The sequence below is a fragment of the Hordeum vulgare genome, chromosome 6H (genome assembly GCF_904849725.1).
Source record: "Hordeum vulgare subsp. vulgare chromosome 6H, MorexV3_pseudomolecules_assembly, whole genome shotgun sequence".
Lineage (NCBI taxonomy): Eukaryota > Viridiplantae > Streptophyta > Magnoliopsida > Poales > Poaceae > Hordeum > Hordeum vulgare.
Genome location: NC_058523.1, coordinates 428,340,947 through 428,356,379, shown reverse-complemented (window position 1 = coordinate 428,356,379; position 15,433 = coordinate 428,340,947). Strand labels below are relative to the sequence as shown.

At 44.4% G+C, this 15,433-nt stretch overlaps 1 protein-coding gene across 1 annotated transcript; it reads right to left on the bottom strand.

Annotated features, from left to right (window-relative positions):
* Positions 1 to 1,341: 1,341 nt before the first annotated feature.
* On the bottom strand, positions 1,342 to 8,819 carry LOC123402077 (protein S-acyltransferase 10). The gene is made up of 11 exons (XM_045095943.1): positions 8,639 to 8,819; positions 8,409 to 8,523; positions 7,942 to 8,016; positions 7,782 to 7,853; positions 7,544 to 7,678; positions 7,404 to 7,437; positions 6,641 to 6,750; positions 2,784 to 2,870; positions 2,579 to 2,662; positions 1,951 to 2,016; positions 1,342 to 1,840 (listed from the first exon to the last, which is right to left on the bottom strand). Exons 1-11 carry the CDS (start codon positions 8,685 to 8,687, stop codon positions 1,666 to 1,668), a joined length of 1,002 nt encoding a protein of 333 aa, XP_044951878.1. The 5' UTR covers positions 8,688 to 8,819; the 3' UTR covers positions 1,342 to 1,665.
* Between the last annotated feature and the right edge of the window lie 6,614 nt (positions 8,820 to 15,433).

Sequence of the window (15,433 nt, the reverse complement as noted above, 5' to 3'; positions counted from 1 at the left end):
CTAGATGGGAAGGACGAATAACCTTTCTGTTTGGAATGACGCTCCTCCAAAGTTTATCATAAAATTGTTAGCGGACGATGTAACTGTTATTTGATGAATAAAGTATATCTTCCTGTTCAAAGTTTATAGCTTAGTAGTAAATCAAACAAGAATTAGTCAAATTTACTTTTTTTTATGAAACACGGTCCCTTAGGGTTGCACGGTTAATTAACGTAAACCCAAGCAAAAACCGTTACAACACGCTCCTCACAGGACACCAACAACACACGCCGACTTCGAGGCCGCGCGGTAGACGAGCCGCCGGCTCCGTCATCCGAACAACCTGTATCCAACATCCTACAACCGAACCCTAAGCCACCGCTCTGGCATCCACGCCGACCCCGAGCCCGCGCACCAGAGAAGTCATCTACCATGCTGCCCAAGCAACCGAAACCGACGCCCTACATCTATCTTTCAAAGCCGACGCTCCGATGTACAGACGATAATCACACACGCTAACCCCGAGGCTGCGCACCACACTAGCCGCCAGCTTCATCGCCCGAGCAATCGAAGCCCACACCACACAACCATATCCGGAGCCGCCGCTCCGACACCACACAACCATATTCGGAGCCGCCGCTCCGACATCCATGCCGACCCCGAAGCCGCACACCAGACAGACCAACAACACTGTCACCCACGAGACCAATGCCGACACCCCTCCATGACGACGAGATTCGTAACCGCCGCTCCGACATCCATGCCGGCCCCAAGGCCGCGCAACACCCGAGCCGATGGCTCTCGCAGGTCCAGACCACTCCAAAACGAAGCCTTTAAGAAGGAACGCGACACCATCGTCCGCTCCAGGAACATGGCATGGAACATGGGTTTTTCTCGAATGCAAGAGAAGAGGTCTTAGGCCCTCAAACAAAGACGCCATCAAGAAGGTGTGTGGCACCCATAGGCGTCGCCGTCATCAGCCAAGGCCAGAGCAAGGCTTTCACCTCAAGTAGCCAAAAAAAGTCACCCACCACCAAAACCCGGAGTCGCCGATCAGCCATGGCCGCACCACCAAAACCCGGAGTCACCGATCAGCCATTGCCGCATGCACCACGCACAGCCATTGACTAGGCTACCCCATCATCACCGTAGGAGCCAAAACCGGCCACGTCTGGTCTGATCCGGCGTCCTGCACCACAGCCCACCGGTCATCCCTAAGCGTCCTGACCGAGGACCAACAGCCAATTAGTCAAACTTAAAGATAGACTTAGGATAAACCTAGAACTTCAAACATTTTGAAACAAAGGGAGGACGCGACAAATAAAATGGCTCAAAAAAAAAATCAAACTGAACACAGAGATAGAGAGTAAACTGAACGATGACCATAAACAACCACAACTCAAATGCACATTTTTTATACAGAAGCGCAAGCAGTCGCCCGATACAGTTTCTGTCCTCAAGACCTACTTTCAGTCGAATGTTGCTCATATCATAGGGACAGTCATCTGTACCACGGACCACACACACATTTTCTTGTTGCTAAGAATGTACATGCACTTTCACATGAAAATGAACTCAAAGGGACTGGCGCGCGCACGAAAGACATGCCTCCACTGGCGAGCAAGTTCGATGAATGGATCGCAGCACATGCTGGGGGGTAAAGAATGGTACAGTACAACCCATGTATCAACAGCACCGGCAGCAAAATAGGTCTCGGCATGTGTACGGGGCTGCTCGGGCTTCCAGTTCCTCAATCGGTGGCACGGCTTCGAGAACAAATCCATTCTCTCTGGTGAAGCAGAAGTCATAGATGTTTCTGCATATGCCTTTACTGAACGGATGAACTCTATCAGGAATTCCCCTGCAAGGTAGTACATCTCCAGTGTCTCAGTGCCGAGTTAATGATATATTGATATAGCAATGATAAACCACAGCAAAGCTGGATCGTGAGCCCCCTCCAATATTGCATACCTCAAGTAGAATATCCGCTTCCTTCTAGCCACTTCATAGGTTGTTTGATTTGTGAGAGCAATATAGCTGCAAGAAGAGGCGAAATTCAGCAAACATGCATTGAAAGCGAAATGTAGTTGCACCTTTCGGGCAGGGGCTGCATGCAGATGATTAGCATTACCAATAATTAATGGACTAAAATTGATCAAATTCCAGCCATGCGCCCAAAGGGCAGGTATGTATAGCGCTTTGCTATGGCTTTTGCCCTCTGATCCTCTATTCGCTGGGTTAATGCCGTAGTGCGACATTTTTGAGTCAACAGGCATTATATGCTACTGTACTTCAGTTTATAATTCAATGAAAATGACAAAGTGGTATTGGGAGTTACACCAAAATAACTTTACAAGGATTTATATGTTCAACCATTGGCCTGTTGCTATGCATTTTCTAGACAGTAACGTTTCGACTTCCGACAAAGCTCAAATCCATGATTTGCTCCCCTCATTTCTCCCGAAGGAAATTTAAGTATCTGTTTTCAACTTAACAATTGAATAAAATTTAAACATAAAATGCTACCATTTGACGTCTCTTTTGAATAATTAGAAGACCTTATATGGTTAGACAGATCAAACGACCAGAAAAAACTTACGTATGAAACAACAGCAGCAGCAACAGAAACATTAGGATAAATATCAATACTGCCAACAGGATTACACCAATAAAATCCTTCCACCTGCCATGGTAACAAAAAGAAGTTCCATAAGATAACCAGAAAAGAAAGGCTCGAATGAAAGGATTCAAGCCACATCTTATGGTCAACGATATGAGCTCAGAAGGTGAATAACATATCTTACCAGACTTTCTCAATATCTAAATGCAGTGACTCAATGTACAGAGCAACAGTCCAGGTAGACAGGATTGATTCTTCAAATATATACCACCTAGAAAATATAAAACATTTGTTATAAAATTATTAGAACAATTTTAATAATTGAACCTAACACATCACAAGGCACCGCAACATAAACAGTACAGTTTGTACAGACAGTAAAGTCCAAAAAAGATTGGTGCCTACATAATTAACCTTTTTTAAGCAATCAAACTAAATGAGCTTTATAGTTTATACTTTATACTCTCTCCTTGCCAAAATATAGTGCATATTAAGATTTTTCCTAGGTCAAACTTTGTGAAGTTTGACCAACTACATAGAAAAATATATGAACATTTACAGTACCAAATATCTATATAACAAAATTAATTCCATGACGAATCTAATGGTATTGTATATGTCGATAATTTTGTCTAAAAACTTGGTCAATTTTACAATGTTTGGCTTAGGACAAAACTAATATGCACTACATTTTGATATAGAGGGAGTACATGGTAAAAGAGAGAATTCCTTGTTTGGTCCTTTTATTTAAATTTGCTTCCCTATTTAGCCCAAAATAATATTCTTCCTTATTTGACACCCGATGTAACTTTTGTTCTCTATATGGCACTTTCGTCCATTTTAAACACTAACAGTGTTAAGAGTGAGATGAAATGACCATTTTGCCCCTAGTGCATTTTCACTGATGTTGCACTCCAATATTTTGGTCCTTAGCTAAACTGATATGTGTGTAAAAGCCGTAGAAAACATCTATAAAATTTGTATTACCATATCTAAGATCAGTTGATATTGGTTAGTTCATCACATTCCAAAAGCATCACACACACTATTAATTCCTCTAATTAGCCCACTTTCGGAACTAGTACACATAGTTAGCCGTAGACCATGCATGTGCGGCAGCCGTAGACCACGCGCACGGTCGGCATACGAGAACGCCTCCTGCTGGCCACGAGCAGCCGTAGACCACACACACACCATGCGCTCCCTCGGACCGAGGCAGTCGCCGCCGCCGATCGTCCAGTCCTGGCAACTGCCTCAACCTCCTCTAATGGATTTACAAGCAGACGAGTTTGCAACGGTAAACCTATCTCCTGAAAAGAGTTTAGTAAACAAGGAACGAAGCGACCGACAATGTCCCCTCGGGGAGAAGTGTTTTAAGGGATTGACTTTGGCTCTATTATCTTTGTTTATCAATCTTCAAATTGATGAATTGGTTAATAAGAAATGTGCGCTAGCACGCTTCATATGTAACAAGGGTCGTTGCTTGTTTGGTCGTTAGATCAGAGGCCGCTCATCCCTTGCTTGGCCGTTTATCAATCTTAAAATTGATGAATTGGTTAATAGGAAGTGTGTGCTAGCGCGCTTCATATTTCTAGTAACAAGGGCCATTGCTTGTTTGGTCGTTAGATCAAAGGCCGCTCATCCCTTGCTCGGCCGTGGCGCGGGAACAGGTCCGTCGACACGATGTTCGTCACCTACAGCACTGCCGTCCGTCGGCACGATGTCCGTCACCTACGGCATCGCCGTGCGGTGCTCATCCCTTGTTTGGTCGTTAGATTAGAGGCCGCTCATCCCTTGATCAAGGAAAGGATCGCAAGAAAGGTTGTTTCGAGTTCTTCGCCCTGCCAATGAAATCTCAAGCTAAACTGGACGACGGGCATGTTGATTCGACCAAATCGGAGCTAATCTGTACACAATCTTGCATGAGACGAGGCGAATCCAAGGAAACCACGACTAATTCGATAAAACCATGGACAGTTCAATGCTCGCCACATCAAGAATGACGGAAGAACCTCGAAGTGGTGCTTTGCATGGACGTCTAGCTACAACAAGAGAGGGCGCTCTTAGAAGACAGGAGAAGTTGTTCGCACCTTGTTGCACCACTGTGGCCTGCGCAGCCATGCCGGGGTCGAGCCCGCCGCAGTGTCGTGGGCCGACCCCTCTGCAATCGTGTTCACCAATGGCCAAGCCGCGCTAAGGCATTTGCCAACTACCACCTCCGCAGCCGCCTTGTCCCCTTCCACCTCGACGCTTGGCCGCCATCCACCGCCCTACCCTAGTGGCCACCCACGGCCACAACCCCACCTGGGTGGGTCGCCCATACCACTCAGCATCGCACTGACGCTGCTATGTGCTCGAGGGAGAGAGCGAGTTCTATTGTAGGGAAGAATTCGGTCAGGGATCGGGAGAGGAGGGAAAGGATCGATCGATCCATCTCTTCCCTTTTTCTTTCTTTCTGGTGTTTAACAGCTAGGAGCAGTTTGGTCCACGGAAGAAAATACTGACTGGTCAAATAGATGTAATGGTAACGGATTTGACAGAAATGTCGTATAGGGAACACAATGTAAATATAGTGTCAAAAAGGAAAAAAAAATGTTTAGGGCCAAATAGGGAAGCAAAATTTAAGAAAGGGTCAAATAAGGAATTCTCCCTAAAAGAAAAGGCTTCATCCATCATCTAACACATCAGTTCAAATATTTCAGATCAGCTACCTAGTATTAACAGTTTTGATCAAATTGACTTGTAACTGAACATGGCAAGTTAACTCTTACAACTAAATTTTACAATCCACATGTAAAATCAAGTCTATATCCTGTCCCATTTACTTCCAGTCACAAATCGATGCCCTGTGCAAAGCGTGCAATCAATTTCAACTTCGACTATATCTTTATTAGACTAGCCACATCAAAATAACAGAAACAGAATAATCAGAATGTGTTTTCAAAACATTGTGCGTATACATTGTTTGTATACCACTATATAGTGTACGAATAACAATGAATATCGACTGTTGGATGAAGCCGATCCAACGGTTGAGAGGTGGCAAATCCGAGTAGTCTTGGCTGTTGGATATTCTCTCCACCACATTGGATTATGCCACGTGTGCTAATCCAGAAGATTCTACACCTGTGCTTATGCACAAACCTGAAAACAAAGACACTTCTCCTTTGTTCTGGGCTTCTCCATACTTCAATTTTCCAGGTTTTCTTTGTTAAAAGAATGACATTCATGTTTATTCTATCATTTACGTTGTACAATATGCACATAACACATACATTTCTCATTTGTTCTAGACTCTTCCATACGTCAGTTTTTCCCAAGTTTTTTCTTCCAAAATAACTGACATTTTTTTATTCTTTTATTTATTTATTTCTGTTTTGTTTTGGTTCAAAGCTAATGAAGCATCTTCCAAAGTCCAATTTTCTTTGCAAATGTAGTACTCAACTATTCTTATACATTTCACATGAGTTTTGTGGAGTATATACCACACGGTCATCAAATAGTATGCATTTGTAATTTGAATTCGAATGGGATGGACGATGAAACTTAAGCATACATCTTAAATTTATTTGTGTGCGACTCCAAATGTACATGTTTGCCTATTATAATGTGGTATGTTGATATCTGTTCGCACTTCACTCTCACATGCAAGGCAACATGTAATTTACTACTGGATAGCATGTATAGTAAAATCAAAGATGTTCAGGTTGCATGTTGGAGATAAAAACGAAATCCAGAAATCATGGCCAGGTGAAGTGTAATCTGTTCGCTCATATAATCAAAGCATGGGTGGATATGCATTGACAGTCACACCAGTCTAGCCTTATGTAGTGTGCGTGCATAGAGCATGCTCCTCAAAATGTTTATACAGCGCCAGATGTCCAGAAGCAAGCCAATAAACACATGCAGATTTTTTCTGCGGAGTGTACAGTAGAACATAGACGGTGTAGAACAGAAACACATGAACATGCATACCAGGCAACATAATCATTATATACATGTAAAAAATATAATGCAGGAAATATACATGCCAAAACTCACCAAAAACGACAATGGTTCTTTTTGCCAATGCACGTTCCAAGCCAAACACAGTGATGGTCAAACTGAAGGACGCATTTATCACAATCATGGCAGTGCCTGGTACGAGGTGGCTGCAAAAGTGTAATGTAGAAAAAACTGAACTTAGACAATCAGGAAAAGCTTTACATGGAAGTTTGAATAGTAGGACGTAGGATCACACAGATCAGTGTGACACGGAGACATGTGGAAAGAAACTTTTTAGTAATGTACTATGAGCCAGTATTAATTCAATTTGTAGCATTCAAAGTCGTGTGCCCACCACTTTGCTAATTAGTTAGGAATTAGAAACCCCGACATGACATCAGGGTGTAGAAGACACTCAGGATGGTCTTAGGGAGCCTGAAGATACTCGTCATAGCCTTAGGGCACCTAAATGGGTCTTTAATAGACAATAAAATGAAACCATTTAGAGCAACAATAAGACGGAAAGGCTGCAAATAGACTACTTCAACTATATCATAGAACAATCAACTGTAGTCCTAATGCCTGAATTCTTATAGATCCACTTAACGACTCTTAAACAGTGACGCAAGGAGTTTATTTAAATACAGTCAAAGGTACGTGGACATAATTCATGGCTCACAAAACGCCTTGTTTTTCGTGCCACCAACTCACACTTGATGTGAAGTTCAATCTGATGATTTTATACAATGGACGTAGTGAACATTTGCATGCCGTAATTATGAAAGCTTTAGCACCATAGATTGAGAAGATAAAACAAAACCTGGATAATTTTGCAATATTGGCAAGTCCAATCCCTACAAAGAAAATATAGAAGAGTGTTAAACTAATATTATGACAGTGAGCAAACACAAGGATTTTACTACTCCATATACCCTAAAAAAACAAATTCTCGAGCTTTACCTGTTGCTTGACCCAGGAGGATAAAGATCCACAATTTGATGCAACCATGACGATGAAGAAGACATTGGTCTAAGTTTCTCTAGACCAGGCCGGTTTGTGGAGCACTTTAAGCTTCCATGTTTTGAACTGGATTGTCTTTTCTTAATCGTCAAAAACACACACACAAGAAAGTATAAGTATCAGTGTATACCTCCGATAGGTTGTCAACACTTCTATGCTATGGTGATTACGACATTACTTTGGAAGAGTGGCAGTATTGATGAAGGTTGCATGCATCCCACCACTGGCTTGCATTGCATCAATAACATAGCTGACGGCACAGGAGCCCCAAAGTCAGGCACTTATCAAATTCAATCGATCATGTGTATGATAACAAATTCAATAAGGCTATTCCATACCCTGGAGATGAACCAGCAGTGTAGAAGTATTGCGCTAAGGCGATCAGAACAAGCACACCATACACTCCAATATACCTGTAATAAAATGATACCAAATGGAGATCATCAGCAACAAAAAGAGAGAAACGGCACTACAAGAAACTACCAAATACCACTCAGGTATACAATTAAGTGCTTTGACTTCTGGGAAGGGCATGTTATCTCTACTGTGTAAAATTACGCGATTTATGCTTCATCATAACTGGTGGCACGCAGACGAGTAGCACGCGAGCACTCCAAAAGCTCATTTTCCTCATAGAACCATATCAGATCATATACAAGTTTAAAACAGGGGAAACGATCATTCGAGTGATACCTAGAGCTGGAACGAAGCTTCGAACGCCGCACAAATCGACAGCGCATATTAAATTTGGAATCGAACCAAGCAAAAATTGAACTGGTCGGCAAAAATAAGGTGGGAACTGTACCACGGCTCCTCGTGGATCCGCCTATCGAGGGTCGGATCGAGCAGGAAGACGGCGCCGACGAAGAACACGTGCATCAGGAGCACCATGGCCCTCAAGCCCAGGGGCGACCTCCTCGCTGCGCAAGAGAAACCCCAAAAACACTAGATCAGGAATCAAACACCCCGGACCAAATCGAGCTGAGGGGGGGGGGGGGGGGGGGGGGGGGGTGGGGGTCGGAAGGGATAACGTACTCCGATCGGAGAGGCGGGCGCCTGGCTCGGCGGCGGAGGAAGACGCCATTGGGGCCGCCGCGGTCGCATCCGACGGCGACGATGGTTAAGCGGGAGTGAGGAGGGCTACCGGCGTCGCGACTCTCGTGCTCCGGACACGACGTTTACCGGTGGAAGAAGCGGAAGCGGGGTCCGTTGGGGGTGGGGGACACGTGCCAGACATGACTATCTTGTCTTATTGATTGAAGTGGATGGGGTCCAGCTGGAAGTGGGAATAGGACGGTAAGGTGTAGTTGGGAACTCAGATCCACGTGAGATGCATGTATGAGAGCATATCCGCACACCCGCGTTAAAATAACCGTCGGTTGCAGGACCAAGAGTGTTTTACTACTCCCTCCGATTTCTAAATATAAGTCTTTTTAAAGAAATTTTACTAAAAGACTATTTCTAAATATAAGTCTTTTTAAAGAAATTTTACTAAAAGACTACTTCATCCGTTCTTAAATATAAGACTTTTAGAGAATTCACTATGGACTACATATGGAGCAAAATGAGTGAATCTATATTCTATAATATGTCTATATACATCCGTATGCAGTCCATAGTAAAATCTTTAAAAGGTCTTATATTTAAGAACAGAGGGAGTACATACGAAGCAAAATGATTGAATCTACACTTTAAAGTATGTCTATATACATTCGTATATAATTCTCTAGTGAAATCTCTTAAAAGACTTATATTTAGGAACGGAGGGAGTAAGATGCATGTATTTCTCGCTGAGAATGTATCGGTATGCTAGCGTCAAAATAATCGTCGGTTACAGGCCAGAGAGCGTTTTACCGTTTGATTAGATCCCGCAAAATCGTCCGTCTCAAAAAGAAATTGTGGTGTCCCCAATCGGCTGGCCCATTTTCTTCATATTGCGGGATTTCGCTAGTTTTGTTGGCTCCTCTTTCCTTTGGCGTGAATGCATTTTCGGTCGTTTCTGTTCCCGCCTCCGCTCTCCCCGTCGCCGGTGCACATCCTCGCCGTCTCTTGCTGCCCCGGCCCGCGTGCGCGTCTGGTAGCTCCGCTGCCCCGCGCCACATCAATTCCACCAAATTGGAGCGCAAGGGGGTGCCCATTTGTGTCCAAGGGCTCACGGTCAGCGTCGTCGTCATGGATCTGCCGAGGAGCTTGGCGTGTGACCTTGTAGTAGGCGGATCCAGTTGGTTCTGGGGACGGCGAGCCTCGAAATCGATGGGGATCGCCCGCATGCGCGGGGGGAAGGGGCTGCGAGGGGAGAAGAAAGGAGTAGTGCGGCTTTTCTTCGGACGATGGGGGAGAAGAAAGGGACGATGCAGCTTTGCTTCAAAGGCGACGCGACTTTGATTTGGGGATCGGTTTCGAGCGAGGTATGTCTAACACTAGGGAATTGTGTTTGATTTGGCTCGGTTGAGGTTTGGGCGAACTTCACGGGCGCTTCATGTGCATTTTGTAGATGGATTGGAGTTCGTCCTCGTCGTCTTCGTTCGATGATTCAAACATAGGAGAGACGATCCTCGACGACGATGACGGGAACCTAGTGTTGTTGCATCTCGTGGATGAATTTGAGAAGTGGCCGAGGAAAAAGCATTGCAGGTCCATGGTCTACCGACTATGCATTCTTAGCAATCGAGCTCTCAGCGACAAGTTGCTCATGAAGGACTACTTTGTCAAGGTACCGACATATCCGGCTTACCTACTTCGTAGGTGATACCAAATGCGTAGGTCTCTTTCCGTGCGCATCGTAGAAGCTTGAGCAGAATTGCTGCTTTTTCACTCGGGGTAGGAATGTCGCCGATTTGATTAGCTTTAGTGCATATCAAAAAATATCAACGGCGATGATAGTGATTGTATATGGTGTTCCCGCCGACTACATGGATGAATATCTTCGCATTGGAGAAGATGCCACCATCAAATGCGTATGTGTCTTTGCGAAGACAATTATCCCGTTTTTTGGACCGAAGTATCTACAGGCTCCGAACAAGGAAGACACGAAGAAGCTCATGGCAATGACAAAGAAAGAGGATGGTCGAGCATGCTAGGTGGTATTGATTGCATGCATTAGAGGTGGAAAAACTGCCCGGTGACTTGGGCAGGGCAATACACCGGACACAAACGAAAACCCACCATTGTGCTTGAAGCCATGGCTTCACAAGATCTATGGATTTACCATTGTTTCTTTGGTTTGTCGGGGTCTCTAAATGATATCAATGTTCTCCAACGATCTCATCTATTTTGCGTGTTGCTTGTAAACTGCATTGGGATATTCCTTGAAGAGGAGAGGAGATGCAACACAATAAAGATAAGTATTTCTCTCACTGAGAACCAAGGTTATTGTTAGTGCATCCAGTGCCGCCCCTTGTTGGTTTTGGAGTATTGAAGACATACATGGTTGAGGGACTAATGTGTTTGTGAGAGTTCACAGTATAATACAGTCCCTGGAGATTTAGTTTAACCGTCGAAGAGACCGCTAAAATTGTTTGAAGACACTGAAGATGGTTGAAGCCATTGGTGGAACGCGAAGATAATCGCTTGAAGGTAATGAAACATGAAGAAGAAGTCTTTTGGTTGTTTTGTTTTTTTCTTTCCTTAGTCATAGGAACCAATGTACTATTAAGTGGGGTCGAGGTCATCGAAGTGAGAAAATGACATGATGCGCAACCCATATACCCATGCATCGGTGTCAAAACCTGCAGATCTCGGGTAGGGGGTCCGAACTGTGGATCTTGTATCGATGGGTAACACGAGACAAAGGAGACGGTATTTACCCAGGTTGAGGCCCTCTTGATGGAGGTAAAACCCTACATCCTGCTCTTGTTTATATTGATGGTGGATTAGCCAGTACAAAGTTGATCTACCTCGAGATCATATGTTGTGGTCTAACCCCTTGGAATAATGATCTTAACCTGGCCTATGAACTAAAGCCCTCCGATTTATATAGATACCAGGGGTGCTAGGGTTACACAACGTCGTTTACATTAGGGAGGAAACATGCCAATTACCACGCGTCCATGGGGTGCACGCCAAGTCTCCGGAAGATTCCATATTGAATACAACATTGCTTTATTTTTGGGGAGTCCAACAATGAAAATAGGACACACCAGGAGTACGGCCCATAGAAATAGGTAAGCGGCGCGAGGAACCCTCAGCCCCGGACTCCCTCAATATCACTTGAACTACCCTCCAACGTTGTAGTCTTGACATCCACCTACTTCATGCGCCCAAAGTCTTTGGCTTGTGGGGCGAGTTCTCCCCTTCTCACATTCAGCCGATAATAGCTCGGCCACTGATGATCTCCCCATTTCCAAACTATATGTACATATATATATATATATATATATATATATATATATATATATATATATTCATAAAGATAGAATTCATCTTCCCAAGCCGACTGTTTTCCCACAAATAGTGTTTTTGCTTGACACCCTTTTTAACGAAAGGCCGCGGCTGGGAAAGACCAATTACCCACTATGGGAGCGTGGTTTGAGATAATCTTTACTAACATGTTCTATTACGGAGATCATGTCCCTCTTTTCTAGGGATATGGTTTATGATTTGGGTTATTCCACACGCGCATAACCGGAAGATTTTATCGGGAAGTGGCGAAGTTCGCGGCGCAGTAGAGGGGCTCTTGGTATTTCAACAACTTATAAAAGGAAAATCTCCACCACAGCCTCCTTATGCATTCGAGATCTCACATCGCTGCTGCCATTCCCGATCCTCAAAGCTCCAGCCTTCAAGCTCTCCTCTCCCCCAATCTCCTTGAGCCTCTTCCCTAGTCCAGCCATGGCCAGCTCAGGCTCGAAAGGCAAGCGGTAGGTCTCTTGTGTTACTGAGGAGGACATCCTGGAGTTGAAGAGCGCCGACTATTCGTCGGCAAATATCGTCCACCGTGCTCCGGAGAAGGGCCGGATCATCCCTATGCCTAGAGAAGGTAAGAGGGTCGTTTTTATCTCACATTTCCTTCGAGGTCTTGGATTCCCTCTCCACCCCTTTGTCCGGGGCATAATGTTTTATTATGGGTTAGAGTTCCATGATCTCCCCCAAATTCATTTTTGTATATTTCGGCCTTCATCGTAGTTTGTGAAGCCTTTTTGCAGGTCTAGCCCCACTTCGGCTTATGGCTGAAAGTCCTCAACGTCAAGCCAAAAGTAGTAAATGGCGAGCACACAGACTGTGGGGGAGCAGTGATTAGCAAGCACCCCCTGGTTCAATGGCCAAAAAGTACCTTCATCGACACCATCAAGGGTGGCAAAAGGAGTGGTTCTATATCACCGAGCCACGTGACGCGAAAGTGGCAGCACCTCCCGCATTCAGATCCGGTCCTCCAATCTGGCTAGTGTCTTGGATGGAGAAGTCCCTAGATTGGGGGGAGGCTACCGAGGTGAAGGCGCTGAAGAATTATATCTCCATCCTGTTGGAGAAGAAAATCAAGCTGACCAATGTTGTTCAAGTCATGTTGCATCGCCGCCTCCTCCCCTATCAACATCGGGTTGCTCGTGAACCTCTACGGTGGTAATTTCCCTCACTAGACGCCATACTATCCTATGTTGTGAAACCAATGCAATGGAGACCAAAACTCTGATACCACTTGTAGGATCCGAAGTATGTCTAAAGGGGGTGATTAGACTACTTGACCAAATAAAAACTTAGCCTTTTCCCAATTTTAGTTGTGGGCAAGTTTTAACAATTTGTTGCAAGTCAAGCACACCCTACACATGCAAGTCTAAGAGTATAGAAGCGGAAAGTAATGATATGCACATGTAACTAGAGGGTATGGATAGGAAGATCAAACGCAAAGGTTGACACGATAATTTTTGGCGTGGTTTCGATAGGTGGTGCTATCGTACGTCCATGTTGATAGAGACTTCAACCCACAGAGGGTAAGGTCTTCGCGAGTCCACATAGAGATCAACCCACGGAGAAGCAACCTTGTCTATTCCATCATGTCTTACGTCCACGAAGGACTAGCCTTGCTCGGGGTAGATCTTCACGAAGTAGGCGATCCCCTTACCCTTACAAACTTCTTGGTTCAACTCCACAACACAAAGTAGGAGGCTTCCAAGCGACACCTAACCAATCTAGGAGGCACCACCCTCCAAAAGGTAATAGATGCAGTAGTACGATGAAATCCTTGCTCTTGTGCTTCAAAAGATAGTCTCCTCAACACACAATCATTCTCTCACAGATTTGACATGGGTAGAAGAGATTGATTGGGTGGAAAACAACTTGGGGTGGCTAGAAATCAAGATTCATATGGTAGGAATGGAATATATTGATATGAGTAGGTGGCTCTCTCTCAGAGAAATGGATATGAAAAGTGTATGTGTGTTCTAAGTGCTTCCTCTGCAAACGAGAGGTGCTGGATGGGTATATATAGGCATCTCCAAAAATCCAACCGTTACAACATTATTGCCCAACTCGGTGAAACTGAAGTAAAACTCGGTGGCATCGATTTGCACAAAATGTGGCAACTTTCAAATTCTTGGTGAGACCGATATAGGAATCTCGGTGGTACCGGTATGGGTGACCTAGGGCCATTTCCAAATCTCGGTGAGACCGATTCCAAGACTCAGAATTTCTGATTCTTGAAAATGACATACCAGAAACCTGGTCACTGGTTTCGGTGGCACCGAAAGGAATGTTGGTGTTACCGAGACTCTAGGGTTTAGCAAAGGTTCTGTCTGGTGGGAAATCGGTATGGCTGAATGGAAAATCTTGGTGGCACCGATTTTGCTATTTAGGCTTTGGGCACAGAACATTTGTGAGAGAATGGTTGAGTATTTTTGGTGGCTATGTCTAAGCACTTGAGCAACCAATTCATCATAGATACCTGATGACGAGTTGATGTATATACTTCTCGCCCCTCGTTGGACCCCAAGTGGAAGGTGGAGATGTAGTCAGCAACAAATTTCCCTTACACGGAGACTGTAAGGTTTATCGAACCAGGAGGACTCCTAGGCTCAACGAGTAGGTGTCTTCCACCCTGGCGCTAGCAGAAGACGTGGACCTGCACACACAACAAATAACTTTGCTCCCAACGAGTACAGAGAGGTTGTCAATCTCTCCGGCCTTGTAGTTTACAAAGGATCAAAACACAAGCGGGAAGGTAATAGTGATTGCAACGGAAAAGTAAATGAAAGCGGTAAATGATGGAGGTGTAAACAATGATTGTGATATGGACCGGAGTCACATGATGTTCACTAGTGATGTCTCTCTCCCAAAAGACGATAAACAACTATGCTAGGGTAAACAAATCACAGCTGGGCAATTGACCGATTTGTGATCGCACCGCAATGCTAATTATGCTCCTTGATAGTTAGAGGCTCAATAGTAATGGGCAGTACACCAAGACAAGTAGAACGTTTATTCATCATCATCGACTTACTAATCATCCACCTTGAGATATCTATCCAGAACATCTCTCCGGTATTAAGTTGCGAGCCCTACCCAAAGTATAAACTCAAGGCAACGGTCAACTACATTAATGAACTATGCGTAAGGTAAACAATCCTTGCAACTATGGTCACAAGCACTGTTGTTTTCTCCCTGGTGGCAACAAGCACATCCCCTAGTCTCATGTTTCTGTCACTCACGCTAGACATCGAGGGACCCGAACCCACAATCATTCATAACGCTCCCTCCTGGAGTTACGATCTACTACTTGGCCAAAGCAATAAAAAGCAACGGAGAACATGCATGAATCACTAAGGAACATAATATAAAAGGATAATCAAATATATAACTCATAACAATATGAACATAATCTCATAATCCATCGGATCC